Raw genomic sequence first — 16,049 nt, forward strand, 5'->3', positions numbered from 1 at the left:
TTAAATCGGCGTTGCCAGTCTTTAAATTCACTCCAAGAGTTGGATCTCTTAGCTTCATTAAATTTTGATCTGCATTCCCTTCTGAGGGTTGCAATTTCAGTGGACTACCATGGAGGTTTTGGTTTCCTACTTGTTGCCCTGATTGGGCAGGCTAATTTTGCTGCACTTGCAGAATGATATGTCAAATAATGTACTTGAAGATTGTTCAATAAAATCATTGTACTTATTTTGATTCCCAGCTAAGTCTTTGTCCCTTGAATAAGATTACGAAGAGCGTAGTAACAATCGAGTAGCTGTTTGAACTTTTGGACAACTCTTGTGTGGGGAACTGTTGGAATCGAAGCCTTAGAATAGAGGGACTCAGTCTGATGAGCTACAGAATTTGCCACTAGGGCAGTTCGCCAAGAGCAAAACTGGAACCTATAATGACCGGGGAGCACTAGCTCTTAAGTGCACTTCGTTTCTCGAAACACCAGAATCAAAAACAAAATGAAAAGGAAAACGTATGGGAATATGAGTGACCGAGTGGAAGACCAACTAAAACACTTACTGGTTATAATTAAAACAGTGACATTTCGTATCTTATACGCAACGCTTTAAAATCTATCTTGAAGGCGGTTAAGACATGCAGAATTTCATTTACCCCCCTAGTCACTGTAAAAATGAGAAAACGGGAGGGTTATAAATTTTCTTGACTTTAAACTATAAGGTCGTAATACACAAACATCCAAATCGAACAATATTCACACTGATTTACACCAATTGCAAAATTGTTTCTATTTTTAACCAAACAATATATTTACGCGAACGGAAGATATTAACCGATTTGAAAATTTTTTTTAACCCTGAATTTGTATCATGTGCAGCAACTTTTCATTGCTATTACGATTCGGTTTGAGAAATTTTTTTTTTTTCGCTCCGGGCTACTGCACAGTGGCCAATTTTCCGAACCCGACCAAAAGTCGAAAAGTGGTGCAATTTTAACCAAACCTTATGTAAACATATTTTTGGTTGCTGGTTTTAAATTTCACGACATAAGTTCGAAATTCAAAATAGCGGATCCAAAATGTTCGCTGTGTATGCTTAAAATATTAAATAAATTATATATTAAAGGTTACTATTATCATGTCCTCTGTTTTTTTTTTGTAATATACGTACCATATAGTACATTGGAAATTTTATATAAATTTGATTTTGTATCGCTTTTGTTAAGAAAAGCTATTTGCATCAACTTATCCTAAGTGCGTACTGTTCGCGAGATAAAAACTGAAGTCAAAACTACAGTGGGAGATTAGGGCAGCCGATTGTAACCAAAATTGATGCGAAATACTTTAGTAAATTTATATGAAAAAAGTAGACCGCTCATATCGACCACTCACGTAACCATTTTCATAACGTACCATAATAAGTAAACACAAAAAGACCAACCGTGGTATGCTTGATCTCAGTTTTTAGATAGCGTTGCAATGAAAAAGCACACACAAACTGCCTTTTGAGAATCGACTTATTGTTTCATAACGATACGAATTTACGAAATATTGTTTTTAGACTTTTGACCAGGGTTTTTTTCGGAAAATTGGCCACTGTGTACTGTTATGAGATCGGGTAAAATCTTTTTTTTAGTTTGACTACCACGCATGGATAATAATATTTGAGGATAATTTCGTTGACTCCCAAAAATTTCTATTCCACAGTATTATTTGAAAAAAATCGTATTTTCTTAAGTTATATTTACGTACGTTTATGAATATCGCCCGTGATACTGCAAAACGGTCTATGTATATTAGAACCCTTGACACTTAGATGGTCTCTTACTTGCAGCGGAATGCAACTGCAAATCGTTACACCCTAATAAACGAATGACAAAACCGTCTACCTTTGGCTGATGAAGATGAACAATTGCCAGAAGCGATCAGATACAGATAACAGATTAATTAAGCACCAGAGGTAATAAGTGACATAGAACGTTTTTGCAGTATCACCGACAATATGTTAAAAGCGCTATACATATATGCTAATATGTAAGTATATTGAATATTATTTTTATTTATTATAGGGCCAAGCAACGGACATCCAAATTCAGGCGGAAGAGATTATAAAGCTGAAAAAGCAATTGATAAATATTTATGTAAAGCATACGAGGCAACCTTACGATAGTCTTCAGCAGTGTATGGAACGAGACAACTTTATGTCACCCGAAGAGGCTAAAAAAAAGGGCTTAATTGATCATGTTCTTAAGCATCCGCCTCAAACTGACACAGAGGAGGCCATCATATAAATTAAAGAATAAATCTTCAGAAACATAAGTTAATAAAAATTTTAACATTTAGGTTGTCGTTTCGATTATATTTTCTATATCGTTGGCGTTTATGTCGTCGCTTGGTTTCGAAATTCGCATTCTTGAAATATATTTGTTGTGATCGATAACAAATGTCGCTATCAACCCAAATCTAGAGCGTAAGTGAATATCCTCCCAAAACAGTTAACGAACAGAAAATTTGCCACTTTGCAAATACAGGAAGAAGAAGAAAAACCAGTTAACTTTGTTTATGTTTTGTTTGTATCAAAACAGAAATTCATGGGGCAGTCATGGAAGCAAAAAGGAAAGTTAACGTTCAATATTCGCCAGAGACATTTCCGGAAGTAAAAATTGTTTAGCACTATCATAAACTCATATATTAGAAAATCAGAAATCATATAAAATACCAAAGTTCGAATTGATCAAACTTCTTTGTTTACAGAAATAACAATGATATGCTTTAAGATCATATATTTAGTGATGGATAAGACAGCAGGTTTACAAAAAATAAGTTTATGCATATTGAACCAAACCGTCTATATCCCCTTGTTATTGGACGCGACGAATGCGAATTCGAAGTCTGTTGACCTCCATCATTAGGGTTGCCAGACGTACTGATTTTGGGAGTAAACGTACTCTTTTTTATTGCAATGTACTCCCTTTTACTCCCAAAAAAAAAAATTTGGAAATGTACTCCTTTTTTAGTTTTGTACTTTGTACAAACCGTTTTCCAGCTATTCATTTTTCATCATATACTTTTTCCATTCCTCCTTCAAATGCGTCGACCCACGTAGGGGTATTTGCCTTCAAAAGCTGGTCAAAATTATTTATGTGTAGTTTTGTAACTGCCTAGTGCCTAGTGAATGAATAAATAAATATTTCTTTGAGTAATAATATAGTACCATTCATTAAACATTTTTCTAAAAATAATACAGGCCAGCAAAAAATGGAAACAAAATTTGGTGCGGCAAATGTTAAAGTGGTTTTTGATAGACTTGTTTGTTCTGATTACGAATCCGTAAGTGTAACGTTTCCATCAGCTCCATATTTATAGAAAAATGAGGTCAAAGTGTAAAAAAAGTGTTTTGCAATATCTTGCACAGAAACAAAAAGGGATAGAACCGTGGAAGGTTTAAATTAAAGCTAGAACTCTCGACTACTATCCCTGAAAATACCACTCCTGCAGCTTTCCTTGATGATCACTTATAAGGCCAGTATGCAGCTCTCAAGAAAACGGTCACGAAGAAAATTGCCATTATTTCGTGTGTGTGTGTCCAAGGAGTTTTCACATCTGATACTTCACCAGCCTGTTGCCTCACTCTTTCCTCAAGAAATAATGGAACGGGCATATACATATTTCTGTTGCAAGCATGGGTTGCCGTAGAAAGCGTAGCAAATTTCTTAACAACTGCGTCCGACTCAAGAAAATTTTACACAAGAAAATTACTTCGCCATTTCTTGTACGTCATTTTATATGGAGTTTTTGGTTTTCTTGAGAGCTGCATACTGGCCTGTAGACATTTATTGAACAGGAAAAACTGATTTTGGTGAAGTTAGATTACCTTCCAATTAGGCTTAAATTAAGGCTTGAACTTCGGAGTGCAATCCCTAAAGATACCATCCCTGCCCCTTGACCCTAATGTCACTTATCTTGGAAAACATTTTTTGAAGAGAAAACTTCTTTACCGGCGGTAGTGACTTGAAACTTGATGAAACGAAAAACGCGACAACAACATCAAAAACAAGTGTGTCTGCTCACAGAATTCAAGCGAAGTATCAAGTCAAATTGAAGCGATTTTGTTTCTGTTCTCTTCGCTTTTATTGTCGCTTTGATCGGGGCTCCACTATGCAGCCATACGTACGTACATATGTAGGTATGTAAAGCAAGCCAATACGCGTTTGCGTCTTTTTGTGTCGACGTGGAGTCTACATGCGTAAATATGTCTTGCAATAATAATTCCAATGGTTTTACACTCCTTTCCCGCCCATCCGCACGAGGGTCGCAGCCCGCATGACGTACAGAACCATTATTTTAAATTTTTGTGACGAGTCACGAAAGGCAGGAGTTTGTTAAGTGTCGAGATCTAAAACTGTTCAGCTACAGAACTAAGTGCATCAGCTGATTTTATGTCTTTATGTTAGTAATTCATTTATTGAGAGAGGATAGTATCGCTTTTTTAATGCTGGAAAGCGGATCTGTTATATCAAACGTGCTGGAATGAGAGTTAAAATCCTGGCATAAGCTACGGAGTGGCTCGTGTAATTCGAAATTAGTTTTACAAGTTTTCAAAAGTAGGGGACAAAAGTGTCTTAACACACGAGAAAGAACATTAAGGCTAACTTCACCCAGAAGAAGCGGACTTGAAATTGAGCCTGTCAGTAATTTAACCATAAACATTGTACCAAGCATTTCCCAGCGACTGACAAGCGTAGGAAGATTAATAAGTTTTAATCGGCTCGTATAAGGCGGAATGTTATATTGAAAATCCCAACCGAAATTTCTTAAAGCAAAAAGTAGGAATTGTTTTTGAATTGATTATATCTTGTCTGAGTAAATTTGATACCTTGGATTCCAAACCACCGAACCGTATTCCAGAATCGGTCTAACTAATGTTGTAAACAGGGTTTTAGTGACTTGTAGACTGTCACATTAATGTGAAGATTAAAATTAAGTTTAGGATCCATTGTGATACCAAAGTCCACAAAATTATATACCTGTTCCAAGTTATGGTTATCTACTGTATAAGAATGTGGCTGAACAGCTCTTCGCGGAAGCACATTACCTTACGTTTTTTTTTTTTTCAGATTTAGAGGCATACGATTTACATAGCACCAGTTAGCCATGCTGTTTAAGTCTGCTTGTAGCAAAGGCTTTTCTTTAATTGATACGTACAATTTATGTATAAGGTTTCACATTATCTGCGTACATTAAAATTTTGGGGAAAATTGCATATCTGTAGAAATATGGTTTATAAAAAGCCAGAACATAATCGGGTCTAGGTGGCTACCCTGCGGTACTCCTGAAGTAACATCAATAACGTCAGAAATAGTATTTTTAAACATTACCCTTTGTGATCTTTCATCGAGATATGAAGAGATCCAACGTAGAAAATTAGGTTGAAGACCAAAAAGATCAAGTTTATAGATGAGCAACGAGTCACATACTTTGTCAAGTGCTTTACTGATGTCGGTATATCGAGGGCTTATATTCAATACCCTCTATCTGCAATTTTGATGAAAATTACCCGTTGGTAACGTAAGCTCCGATTAATCTTTCAGCCATGACAATAATGTCAAACTTAAAATATAGCTTTAATGGTATTATATTCTCATTTTGAAAATTCCACTATCTCCAATAACATTTTATTATAAGAGTAAAATCCTCTATCTACACAATTTTGGTAGAAAATTGTTTTTAATAACATTTTTTGTGGCATGTAAGTTACATGTGCCTATGTATGTCTGTATGTATGTATGTTACCGGTGAAATCCGATCTTAGGTCAAACTAGTTTTGCCCAGGCTTAACTAGTTCTACCTAATGCGGTATATCTGTCCAACCGAAACCAAATTTGATACAACAAAAAAATCTTCCATATCTCGTCAAACATAGAGTCATTAAACTCCATTACTCCATTCTATCTCACGGGTCACCAAGAGTGGAAAACTGCTATTATTATTCCTATTGGCAAACTAAATAGAAACAATTCATTAGTTTCTAACTACAGACCTATTTCCCTCCTCCTCTGCATATCTAAAGTATTACGCTGGAAAAATACTGAGAGGATGTACAATGTTGTTAAGTCTTTCCTTTACAAGCGGAAGTTCGCTGTTCGGGTCTATAACTGTTATTCAAAAACTGTCCCTCTCTTTAATGGTGCCCCACAAGGAGCACCACTTTTGGTTATTTTATGATAGCCTTTGTGTAAGTTAGCTCCATTATATTTTCTCTAAGACTAAGGACTTGCCGCAGTTGGTAAGGCAAGATCTTCAGGTGCTAAGATTTCGGGTTTTCACATATTCAGAAAACACAAATGTATCCACAACACTGGCACTTTGAAAATATTTTTGACAATAGACTTACTTTTAAGCAGCAGTGTCATAATGTAAGATTAAGCTTACTTGCTAGACTAAATGTTATAAAGTTTTTATCATCCAAGTATTCTTTAGTTCATATAACTTCACTGATAAATGTAATTAGGGCTTTTATATTAGGAAAAATTGACTTTGGACTCGTAATTTACGGACACTGCGCGAAAAGCATCTTAAATTGCAAGAAATACCTTACCATGCAGCAGTCAGAAGAACCATAACCATGAGGTAAAGTACAACACAAAGATGTTCATCCCAAAGATTGCTCACTGCAAATATTAGACTTTATTGTCTCACGTCGAATCCTGCTTTCAACAAAAAAAAACCGATGAAGCGAGCAATCAGCTTTAATTCGTAGATTAAGCTACATCAAAGATTTGGACATCATATCTACTCCGATGCCTACTAAAGTAAAAACTCTACCGCAAGGGCATTTGCCCAGTTCTAAACTCGTAAATAACCTGGGAGCTTATTTTCACACGACTGTTCCAGATATGATACCGGCTTTTCTTTTGCAGTAACAAAGGGGTTAGGTTTTACAATAGTCGTCGGTGCTTTTCCGCGTACTGCTCGGCATTTACAATTGCTAGAAGCTGTACCTTTCACCTCTAAAAACGAAGGAAATTTCTTCACATGCACGGACAGTAAATCAGCCATCGAAGCTCTCTTTAACAGTGCTTATGAATCTCATATAATTTCGAAATCACGTGAAATACTCTTTCGACACAAAAACACCATTAAAATTATTTGGTTACTTGGGCACGTCGGAATAGAAGGGAACGAGTTTGCAGACCTAAACTTAAAAACTTAGTTTAACATAACATTTACATCTACAGAACTGACATTTTCATTATTCTGCAAAACCCGCTATCAGCACATTTTTTTATATAAATGGTTACAATTCGAATTGCAATCACCTCTATCTGATCTTTAAACTATAGTAATATGAATTAAAGGTAAAATCCTAGTTTTAATATATAGCGTGAATTTTTAAGACATGTGTGGGTACTTAAAATTATTAACACTTTTAAAAATTTCTGTCAAAACAGTTTTTTTGCTCTCCTGAAAAATTAGGTTTTTGCAGATAGAGGGTATTGAATATAAGCCCTCGATATATAACATCGGACCTGTTCGAGGCTCGTAATAAAAGCAGCATTCCTGCCGTACTGATGAAAAATGGCAACATTGTTGCAACTGCCCAACTGATAATACATTGCTAGAAATTCACACAGAACGCGATACTTTCGCAACTCGAACAAGCCCATCCACATTTTTGTTTTCACTAAACGCCTTTGAGACATAAGTAGGTTGTGAACTCAAGTAAACTTGTTGAAGTTGATTTGCCTTTGACAGTATGAAATGGTAGAGGAGATAGAATGCGTTAACTGATTTGTAATAGCTTTGTTCCACACTCTTTCCGGCTGCTCCGGTAATTAGAGCGTAGAAATAAGGGCCTGTTCGAGGACGTAATAAAAGCGACATTACTGCCTGCCGTACTGATGAAAAATGGCACCATTGTTGCAACTGCCCAACTGATAATACATTGCTATAAATTCACACAGAACGCGATACTTTAATAATCCGCGCAACACTGCGGTTGTGATTGCAACTCGAACAAGTCCTAAGTTACTCTCTCACAAGTGTCAAAAATGTGTCAACACGTGCCAAAAGTGCCCGGAGCGTGAGGAACGCAAAAAAACTCTTTTCGTGCCTGGAATCAACAAATCGGCTCTAAACAATGGCCCTTATTATGAGTGGCATTCGATTTTCGATCTTCGCTGGTTATTGAAGATCAAAGATCGAAAGTAAAATTCGTATTATGAGCTATGCAACCGTGTCGAAATTTTCGTTGAGTATCGAGTTTTCTGTCGGACAGAATTTTGCTTTCGATGGTGTAGCGAAGTGTTAGAAAATTGTGAAAAATGTATGATTTTGCATTTGTTTTCTTACTTTTTGTCGGCAAGACACTATTTTTAAACACTTTTTATTAATTTCATGCAGTTCTAATGTCGTGAATACTAAACACAAGCTCGAAAGGCTGTGTTACTTGTGAAAGAAAATCTCAGTACTCAGTTGGCACGATCTCTGAGAACAAAATCGTAGAGCTGTATGCCGTATGCTGTATGTATCGTAGAGATGCCTTCTTTAAGAGACAAATTAATAAGGCTGTTAACCGCTCATAGTGATAATCAGCACAATTAATAAGAAAACAAGTGGGGATCTGGTCAGGACCATAACTAAAATACTGCTTTAAGGACTTCAGGTAAACTAATACATAATCGGGAGATATTATTGGGGTATGTATTGAGTTAATTGAACTTAGTTTAAAAGGATAGTCGAAGTATCCTTGGAGTTAATGGAATAATTGGATTTAAAAAACTGAGCGAGCATGTTAGAAATTGTTTGATTATCACTGGAGACGGTATTTTGATACTTCATGGCGGAAGCAAACCCACGTACATTTCACTTGGAGTTTACGAAATCAGAAAATGATTTGGAGTTATATATTATACGTCGTTTGATTTTACACAAGTAAGCTTTATAATACTTTTTGTTAAGTTCAAAATATTTGCAACGCAAAAGTGAGTATTTTACATAGTATGAGTGTAAACCGGTTTTCTCAGTTCTTTAGTGAACCACAAATTGTGAAAAATGTATGATTTTGCATTTGTTTTCTTACTTTTTGTCGGCAAGACACTATTATTAAACACTTTTTATTAATTTCATGCAGTTCTAATGTCGTGAATACTAAACACAAGCTCGAAAGGCTGTGTTACTTGTGAAAGAAAATCTCAGTACTCAGTTGGCACGATCTCTGAGAACAAAATCGTAGAGCTGTATGCCGTATGCTGTATGTATCGTAGAGATGCCTTCTTTAAGAGACAAATTAATAAGGCTGTTAACCGCTCATAGTGATAATCAGCACAATTAATAAGAAAACAAGTGGGGATCTGGTCAGGACCATAACTAAAATACTGCTTTAAGGACTTCAGGTAAACTAATACATAATCGGGAGATATTATTGGGGTATGTATTGAGTTAATTGAACTTAGTTTAAAAGGATAGTCGAAGTATCCTTGGAGTTAATGGAATAATTGGATTTAAAAAACTGAGCGAGCATGTTAGAAATTGTTTGATTATCACTGGAGACGGTATTTTGATACTTCATGGCGGAAGCAAACCCACGTACATTTCACTTGGAGTTTACGAAATCAGAAAATGATTTGGAGTTATATATTATACGTCGTTTGATTTTACACAAGTAAGCTTTATAATACTTTTTGTTAAGTTCAAAATATTTGCAACGCAAAAGTGAGTATTTTACATAGTATGAGTGTAAACCGGTTTTCTCAGTTCTTTAGTGAACCACAAATTGTGAAAAATGTATGATTTTGCATTTGTTTTCTTACTTTTTGTCGGCAAGACACTATTATTAAACACTTTTTATTAATTTCATGCAGTTCTAATGTCGTGAATACTAAACACAAGCTCGAAAGGCTGTGTTACTTGTGAAAGAAAATCTCAGTACTCAGTTGGCACGATCTCTGAGAACAAAATCGTAGAGCTGTAGTTTTAGAATATTTTAAATAGATTTAGACAGTAGTAGATTTAGACAGCCGGCGGTTTTTAATAAATCTTTAGACAAATTTCTCTACATTAGACGTTTTCTACTCCTGCCAGTTTACTAAGCTCTCATCCTCTGACAAATCGATGAACCAGAACTCGTTGTACTCATTTATTCACGTTTATATAAACTGGCTTTCTTTTTTATTTCATTTTAATTTGCACAAATTTACATACATATGTATAAGAACACTATTCAGTTTGCTCGAATTGTAAAATAAGCTTCTCAGCGGTGAAAAATATACTACTGTGAACAACCTAAACGAGCGAAATTCACAATAGCGCTATTCTTCATCGAATGAGCGTTATAATACCAAATGAAAATTCGTTCGATCGGCGCTTTCGACCACAGTCGAAGATCGAATGCAACTCATAATAGGGGCCAATGATTTTACGTGTATTTATCTTATATGGCTAATAAAATTACAAAATAACTACATTTTCTGAAAATTCTGTGGTATTTTCCACTTTTGTGTTTTATATAATTTGCTTTCGGGTTTAAACAACAACAGCTGTTATTTAAAACTGCCCTTTTGCACATTTGTGTCCGGAAAAAAAGTCCGGGCTGTTTCGTGCACAATAAGAAGACATTTACGATCCAAAAGTGGAACGTATTCGCTCTATTACCCATTTATCTAGCGTGAGAAACGCTTTCTGGGCTGTTTTGGGCACCCACGGGTACCCGCGTGCTCGTGTGGAACAAACCTAATAATTGCTTCAATAATTTAGGAATTGCAGAGAGCTTAGCTATGCCCCGATAGTTCTCCACCAAGGACCTGCTACCGCTTTTATGTAGCGGGCCTATGAACGATTCCTTCCATATACCATGTTCTGACCGACAACGAAAACACTTTGAAAACGAGTTTTGGGATTATGGGCCGAAGGCTCTTCACACCGGCTGTTAATGTTTTCGTTAACATTTCTTACATCTTTTGATTAAAGTTTTGCTACACAAAAACAAAACCAAAATGCTTTTCCTTCATTTTCTCTTCATTTGCAACCTTTTACTTTCATTCTTATTTTACTTTGGCCAGCCAATCAACAATAAAACCGAAATGGATGGAAAAGGATGATGGAATATGACTTCCACTTCGATGAATACTCGAAAAAAAAACTAGTGAAGACACCGATTGGAATGAGTGGAACGTGAGTTTTCAAGTAGTTTTCAGCGAAAACTGGTTTTCGTTTGACAGATTTTACATGGACGAAAACACAAGTTTAGGTCGAAAACGAGGTTTAGCAACGAAAGCATGTTTTCGATGTCGGTCAGAACATGATAATACAATTGGAAAGATGCCTTCTTTAAGAGACAAATTAATAAGGCTGTTAACCGCTCATAGTGATAATCAGCACAATTAATAAGAAAACAAGTGGGGATCTGGTCAGGACCATAACTAAAATACTGCTTTAAGGACTTCAGGTAAACTAATACATAATCGGGAGATATTATTGGGGTATGTATTGAGTTAATTGAACTTAGTTTAAAAGGATAGTCGAAGTATCCTTGGAGTTAATGGAATAATTGGATTTAAAAAACTGAGCGAGCATGTTAGAAATTGTTTGATTATCACTGGAGACGGTATTTTGATACTTCATGGCGGAAGCAAACCCACGTATATTTCGCTTGGAGTTTACGAAATCAGAAAATGATTTGGAGTTATATATTATACGTCGTTTGATTTTACACAAGTAAGCTTTATAATACTTTTTGTTAAGTTCAAAATATTTGCAACGCAAAAGTGAGTATTTTACATAGTATGAGTGTAAACCGGTTTTCTCAGTTCTTTAGTGAACCACAACTGTGTTTATTCTTCAGGAACACATGCGTTTAGGCACATAGGTTAGGTTGTCGCGGTCGTCTATAAGACACACTTAGGCTCAGGTCCCATTGTGATGCCGAATGTTGGGTCAGCAACTCCCAATCCCTCCTAAAACCATTTTGAACTTTCCAAGTTGTCGAAGAATTGTCTACCGAGAGTGGGGAGTCTTCGTCTAGATTGAGCAGGGCATTGGCACAACAGGTGCAGAATCGTTTCCTCCTGCTCTTCATCTTGACAGCTTCTACAGAAGTCATGTACATGTATGTCTGCCTTACAATTCCCCTCTATGCCGCGGTGTCCGGGAACCCATATTACCTTTGGGCGAAATGACTCAGCCATCTCGTTAAGAGGTGCGCGGCATTTCATGGCTACCATGGAGGTTGTCGACTGCCTCGTGAGGGACTTTATTGCCGCCTGGCTATCAGTGAAGATATAGATATCAACTTGGGGCATCATATCACACTTTACCAGTTTCGTGGCCTGGCCGATTGTCAGCAGTTCAGCCTGAAAAACGCTACAGTGGTCCGGGAGACGAAAGCTGAGGGAGATTCCCAGGTGATGGGAATATACACCTCCTCCAACCCTACCCTCGAGCTTTGAGCCATCTGTGTATACATGGATGGACTCTCCACTACTTACAACGTCATGCTTCCACTCTTCCCTTGAGGGTAGGAGGGTCGCGAACGCTGTAGCGGGTGCAGGTTCCGGAAGTGCATAGTCCACCAATCCGGGTAGCCCCGGAACCTCCGTTAATATTCTACCGTGACCATAACTGGTATTTGACCACTTATTTAGAATATTCATTCGAATTGCCGCGCCACTTGCGACTTGTTTGGCATGTAGGTCCACCGGAAGAAAATTCAGTAGGGCATACAGTGCCTTGGATGGTGTTGTTCTCATCGCACCAGTTATGAGTGTGGACGCAAGCCTTTGAACCTTGTCCATTTTTTTGAAGTTTACCCCTTTCCCAAGGGTGTTCCACCATACCACTATACCGTGATAGAGAATTGGCCTAACCACCGCCGTGTATAGCCAGTGTATTATTTTGGGTTCCATCCCCCATTTTTTCCCTATTGCTCTGCTGCAGGAATATAGTGCCACTGTTGCTTTGCGCACTCTATCTGCAACGTTGGGCCCCCAGTTTAGTTTCCTATCTACTATGAGACCTAGATATTTGGTCTCTTCCTTTATTGCGAGGGTGTTGCCATCTAGAGTTATGTTCCCGAGATCAGGTATCTTGCTTCCTGGCGAACAGCACAAGGTCTGTTTTTTCAGGATTCTCTCCCAGTCCTCGCCTGTTACACCACAGGGATAGTTTGTTGAGGGATCTTTGGATCAGATCTGTCAATGTTGAAAGATGTTTACCCGAGATAGCTATTACAATATCGTCGGCGTATGCAATTATCTGACCGCCAATGTCTTCAAGTTCCCGAAGAAGGCTGTCTACTGCTATGTTCCACAGGAGCGGTGATATTACTCCCCCCTGGGGTGTACCCCTGACGGGGACCCTTTTTATTACTGATTCACCTAATCCTGCGCTTCTTTCTCGGCCGATTAACATTCGTTCAATAAATGAGGTTAGTGAATTGCTTACTCCCAGATTTATCAGAGATGAGATAATCGCTGCAGGAGATACATTGTTGAAAGCACCCTCGATGTCCAGGAAGGCCGCGAGGGTGTATTCTATGTAATAAAGTGATCTTTCGATTGTGTGCACTAAAGAATGGAGTGCTGTTTCGACTGATCTCCCTTTGTTGTAGGCATGTTGGGCTGCCGAAAGTTTGCTGCCCACCTTGTCTCTAATGTGCCCATCTATTAGTCTCTCTAGAGATTTCAACAGGAAAGACGACAGACTAATTGGTCTGAAGTCTTTTGGTCTCGTGTGTGTAGTTTTCCCTGCCTTGGGAATGAAAACTACTCTTACCTCCTCCCATTTGTGGGGTATATAATTCATTCGTAACACTGCTTCAAAGACTGGTACGAGTATGGGTGCAATCATTCCTGCTGTATGCTGTAGGTCAGCGGGAATAATGCCGTCTGGTCCCGGAGATTTAAACGGTTGGAAGCTGCTAATAGCATGCTTTATGTTCTCCTCGGTTATGATATTCGCTGGAATGTCATCATGGTTGCCTATGATTCGGGTATTTGTGACTCTACTGTGGAGGCAACCCGGAAAGTGCGTCTGTACAAGAAGCTCTAGAGTTTCTTCGCTGCTAGTTGTCCAATCACCATCCTCCTTGATGAGATAGCTAATATTGCTGGGACTCATAGATAGTATTTTGCGCAATCTGCTGGCCTCCGAAGTACTTTCTACCTTCTGACAGAAGTTCCTCCATGACNCTATTGCTCTGCTGCAGGAATATAGTGCCACTGTTGCTTTGCGCACTCTATCTGCAACGTTGGGCCCCCAGTTTAGTTTCCTATCTACTATGAGACCTAGATATTTGGTCTCTTCCTTTATTGCGAGGGTGTTGCCATCTAGAGTTATGTTCCCGAGATCAGGTATCTTGCTTCCTGGCGAACAGCACAAGGTCTGTTTTTTCAGGATTCTCTCCCAGTCCTCGCCTGTTACACCACAGGGATAGTTTGTTGAGGGATCTTTGGATGAGATCTGTCAATGTTGAGAGATGTTTACCCGAGATAGCTATTACAATATCGTCGGCGTATGCAATTATCTGACCGCCAATGTCTTCAAGTTCCCGAAGAAGGCTGTCTACTGCTATGTTCCACAGGAGCGGTGATATTACTCCCCCCTGGGGTGTACCCCTGACGGGGACCCTTTTTATTACTGATTCACCTAATCCTGCGCTTCTTTCTCGGCCGATTAACATTCGTTCAATAAATGGGGTTAGTGAATTGTTTACTCCCAGATTTATCAGAGATGAGATAATCGCTGCAGGAGATACATTGTTGAAAGCAAACTCGATGTCCAGGAAGGCCGCGAGGGTGTATTCTTTGTAATAAAGTGATCTTTCGACTGTGTGCACTAAAGAATGGAGTGCTGTTTCGACTGATCTCCCTTTGTTGTAGGCATGTTGGGCTGCCGAAAGTTTGCTGCCCACCTTGTCTCTAATGTGCCCATCTATTAGTCTCTCTAGAGATTTCAACAGGAAAGATGACAGACTAATTGGTCTGAAGTCTTTTGGTCTCGTGTGTGTAGTTTTCCCTGCCTTGGGAATGAAATTAATATAATTATAATTAAGTCGTAACACTGCACACAAAAGACTGGTACGAGTATGGGTGCAATCATTCCTGCTGTATGCTGTAGGTCAGCGGGAATAATGCCGTCTGGTCCCGAAGATTTAAACGGTTGGAAGCTGCTAATAGCACGCTTTATGTTCTCCTCGGTAATGATATTCGCTGGGATGTCATCATGATTGCCTATGATTCGGGTATTTGTGACTGTACTGTGGAGGCAACCTGGAAAGTGCGTCTGTACAAGAAGACTTTCTTCGCTGCTAGTTGTCCAATCACCATCCTCCTTGATGAGATAGCTAATATTGCTGGGACTCATAGATAGTATTTTGCGCAATCTGCTGGCCTCCGAAGTACTTTCTACCTTCTGACAGAAGTTCCTCCATGACGAGCGCTTAGCGTCCCTTATTGCATACTTAAATCGGCGTTGCCAGTCTTTAAAATCACTCCAAGAGTTGGATCTCTTAGCTTCATTAAATTTTGGTCTGCATTCCTTTCAATGGACCACCATGGAGGTTTTGGTTTCCTACTTGTTGCCCTGATTGGGCAGGCTGATTTTGCTGCACGATGAAATGCTTTAGTTATATCGTCTACGACGTTATCAAGTTGAAGTTCCGAGTTTATTTAATTTGTGAGGTCGGAAATATTATTAGAAAGGATTGTTTCAAACTTTTTCCAATTTGTTTTTCTGCGGCTTAAGACCGCTTATTGTTTTCTTACTGGTACGTATAGGTTATAAACGACGTACATGTGATCTGAAAAGGAGTTGTCTTTGGAGACTCTCCAGTCACTCAAGAGTTCTGCCCCCTGCTCATTAACACATGTAATGTCAAGGACCTCCGTTCTAACAGACGTCGCAAAGGTCCTACGTTGCTAACCTGTAAGTTACGGCACATAATAAATTCGAATATCGACTCACCGCGTCCATTTGTGTCTGAGCTGCCCCATATGTGATGATGGGCATTCGCGTCTGCTCCTATGACCATCGGAGTGCCGCGTCTAGACGCCTCCATTACCGCGC

General features: G+C 38.4%; 1 protein-coding gene across 3 annotated transcripts in view; it reads left to right on the forward strand.

Moving 5' to 3' along the window:
- Positions 1 to 2,329, forward strand: part of LOC108358354 (Caseinolytic protease proteolytic subunit) — a 175,166-nt gene extending 172,837 nt beyond the window's left edge. For 2 of the 3 annotated variants that reach the window (XM_017609639.1, XM_017609636.1), the window contains exon 3: positions 2,057 to 2,329. In XM_017609639.1, the coding sequence (XP_017465128.1) occupies positions 2,057 to 2,278 (222 nt within the window). In that variant the 3' untranslated portion in view covers positions 2,279 to 2,329. The remainder of the gene's footprint in view (positions 1 to 2,056) is intronic. The other variant, XM_017609638.1, reaches the window with a different exon arrangement.
- The last annotated feature ends 13,720 nt before the right edge of the window (positions 2,330 to 16,049 follow it).

This window comes from Rhagoletis zephyria, unplaced genomic scaffold, assembly GCF_001687245.7.
Source record: "Rhagoletis zephyria isolate East Lansing unplaced genomic scaffold, Rhagoletis_zephyria_1.1 Rzeph_scaffold_00240, whole genome shotgun sequence".
Classification (NCBI taxonomy): Eukaryota; Metazoa; Arthropoda; class Insecta; order Diptera; family Tephritidae; genus Rhagoletis; species Rhagoletis zephyria.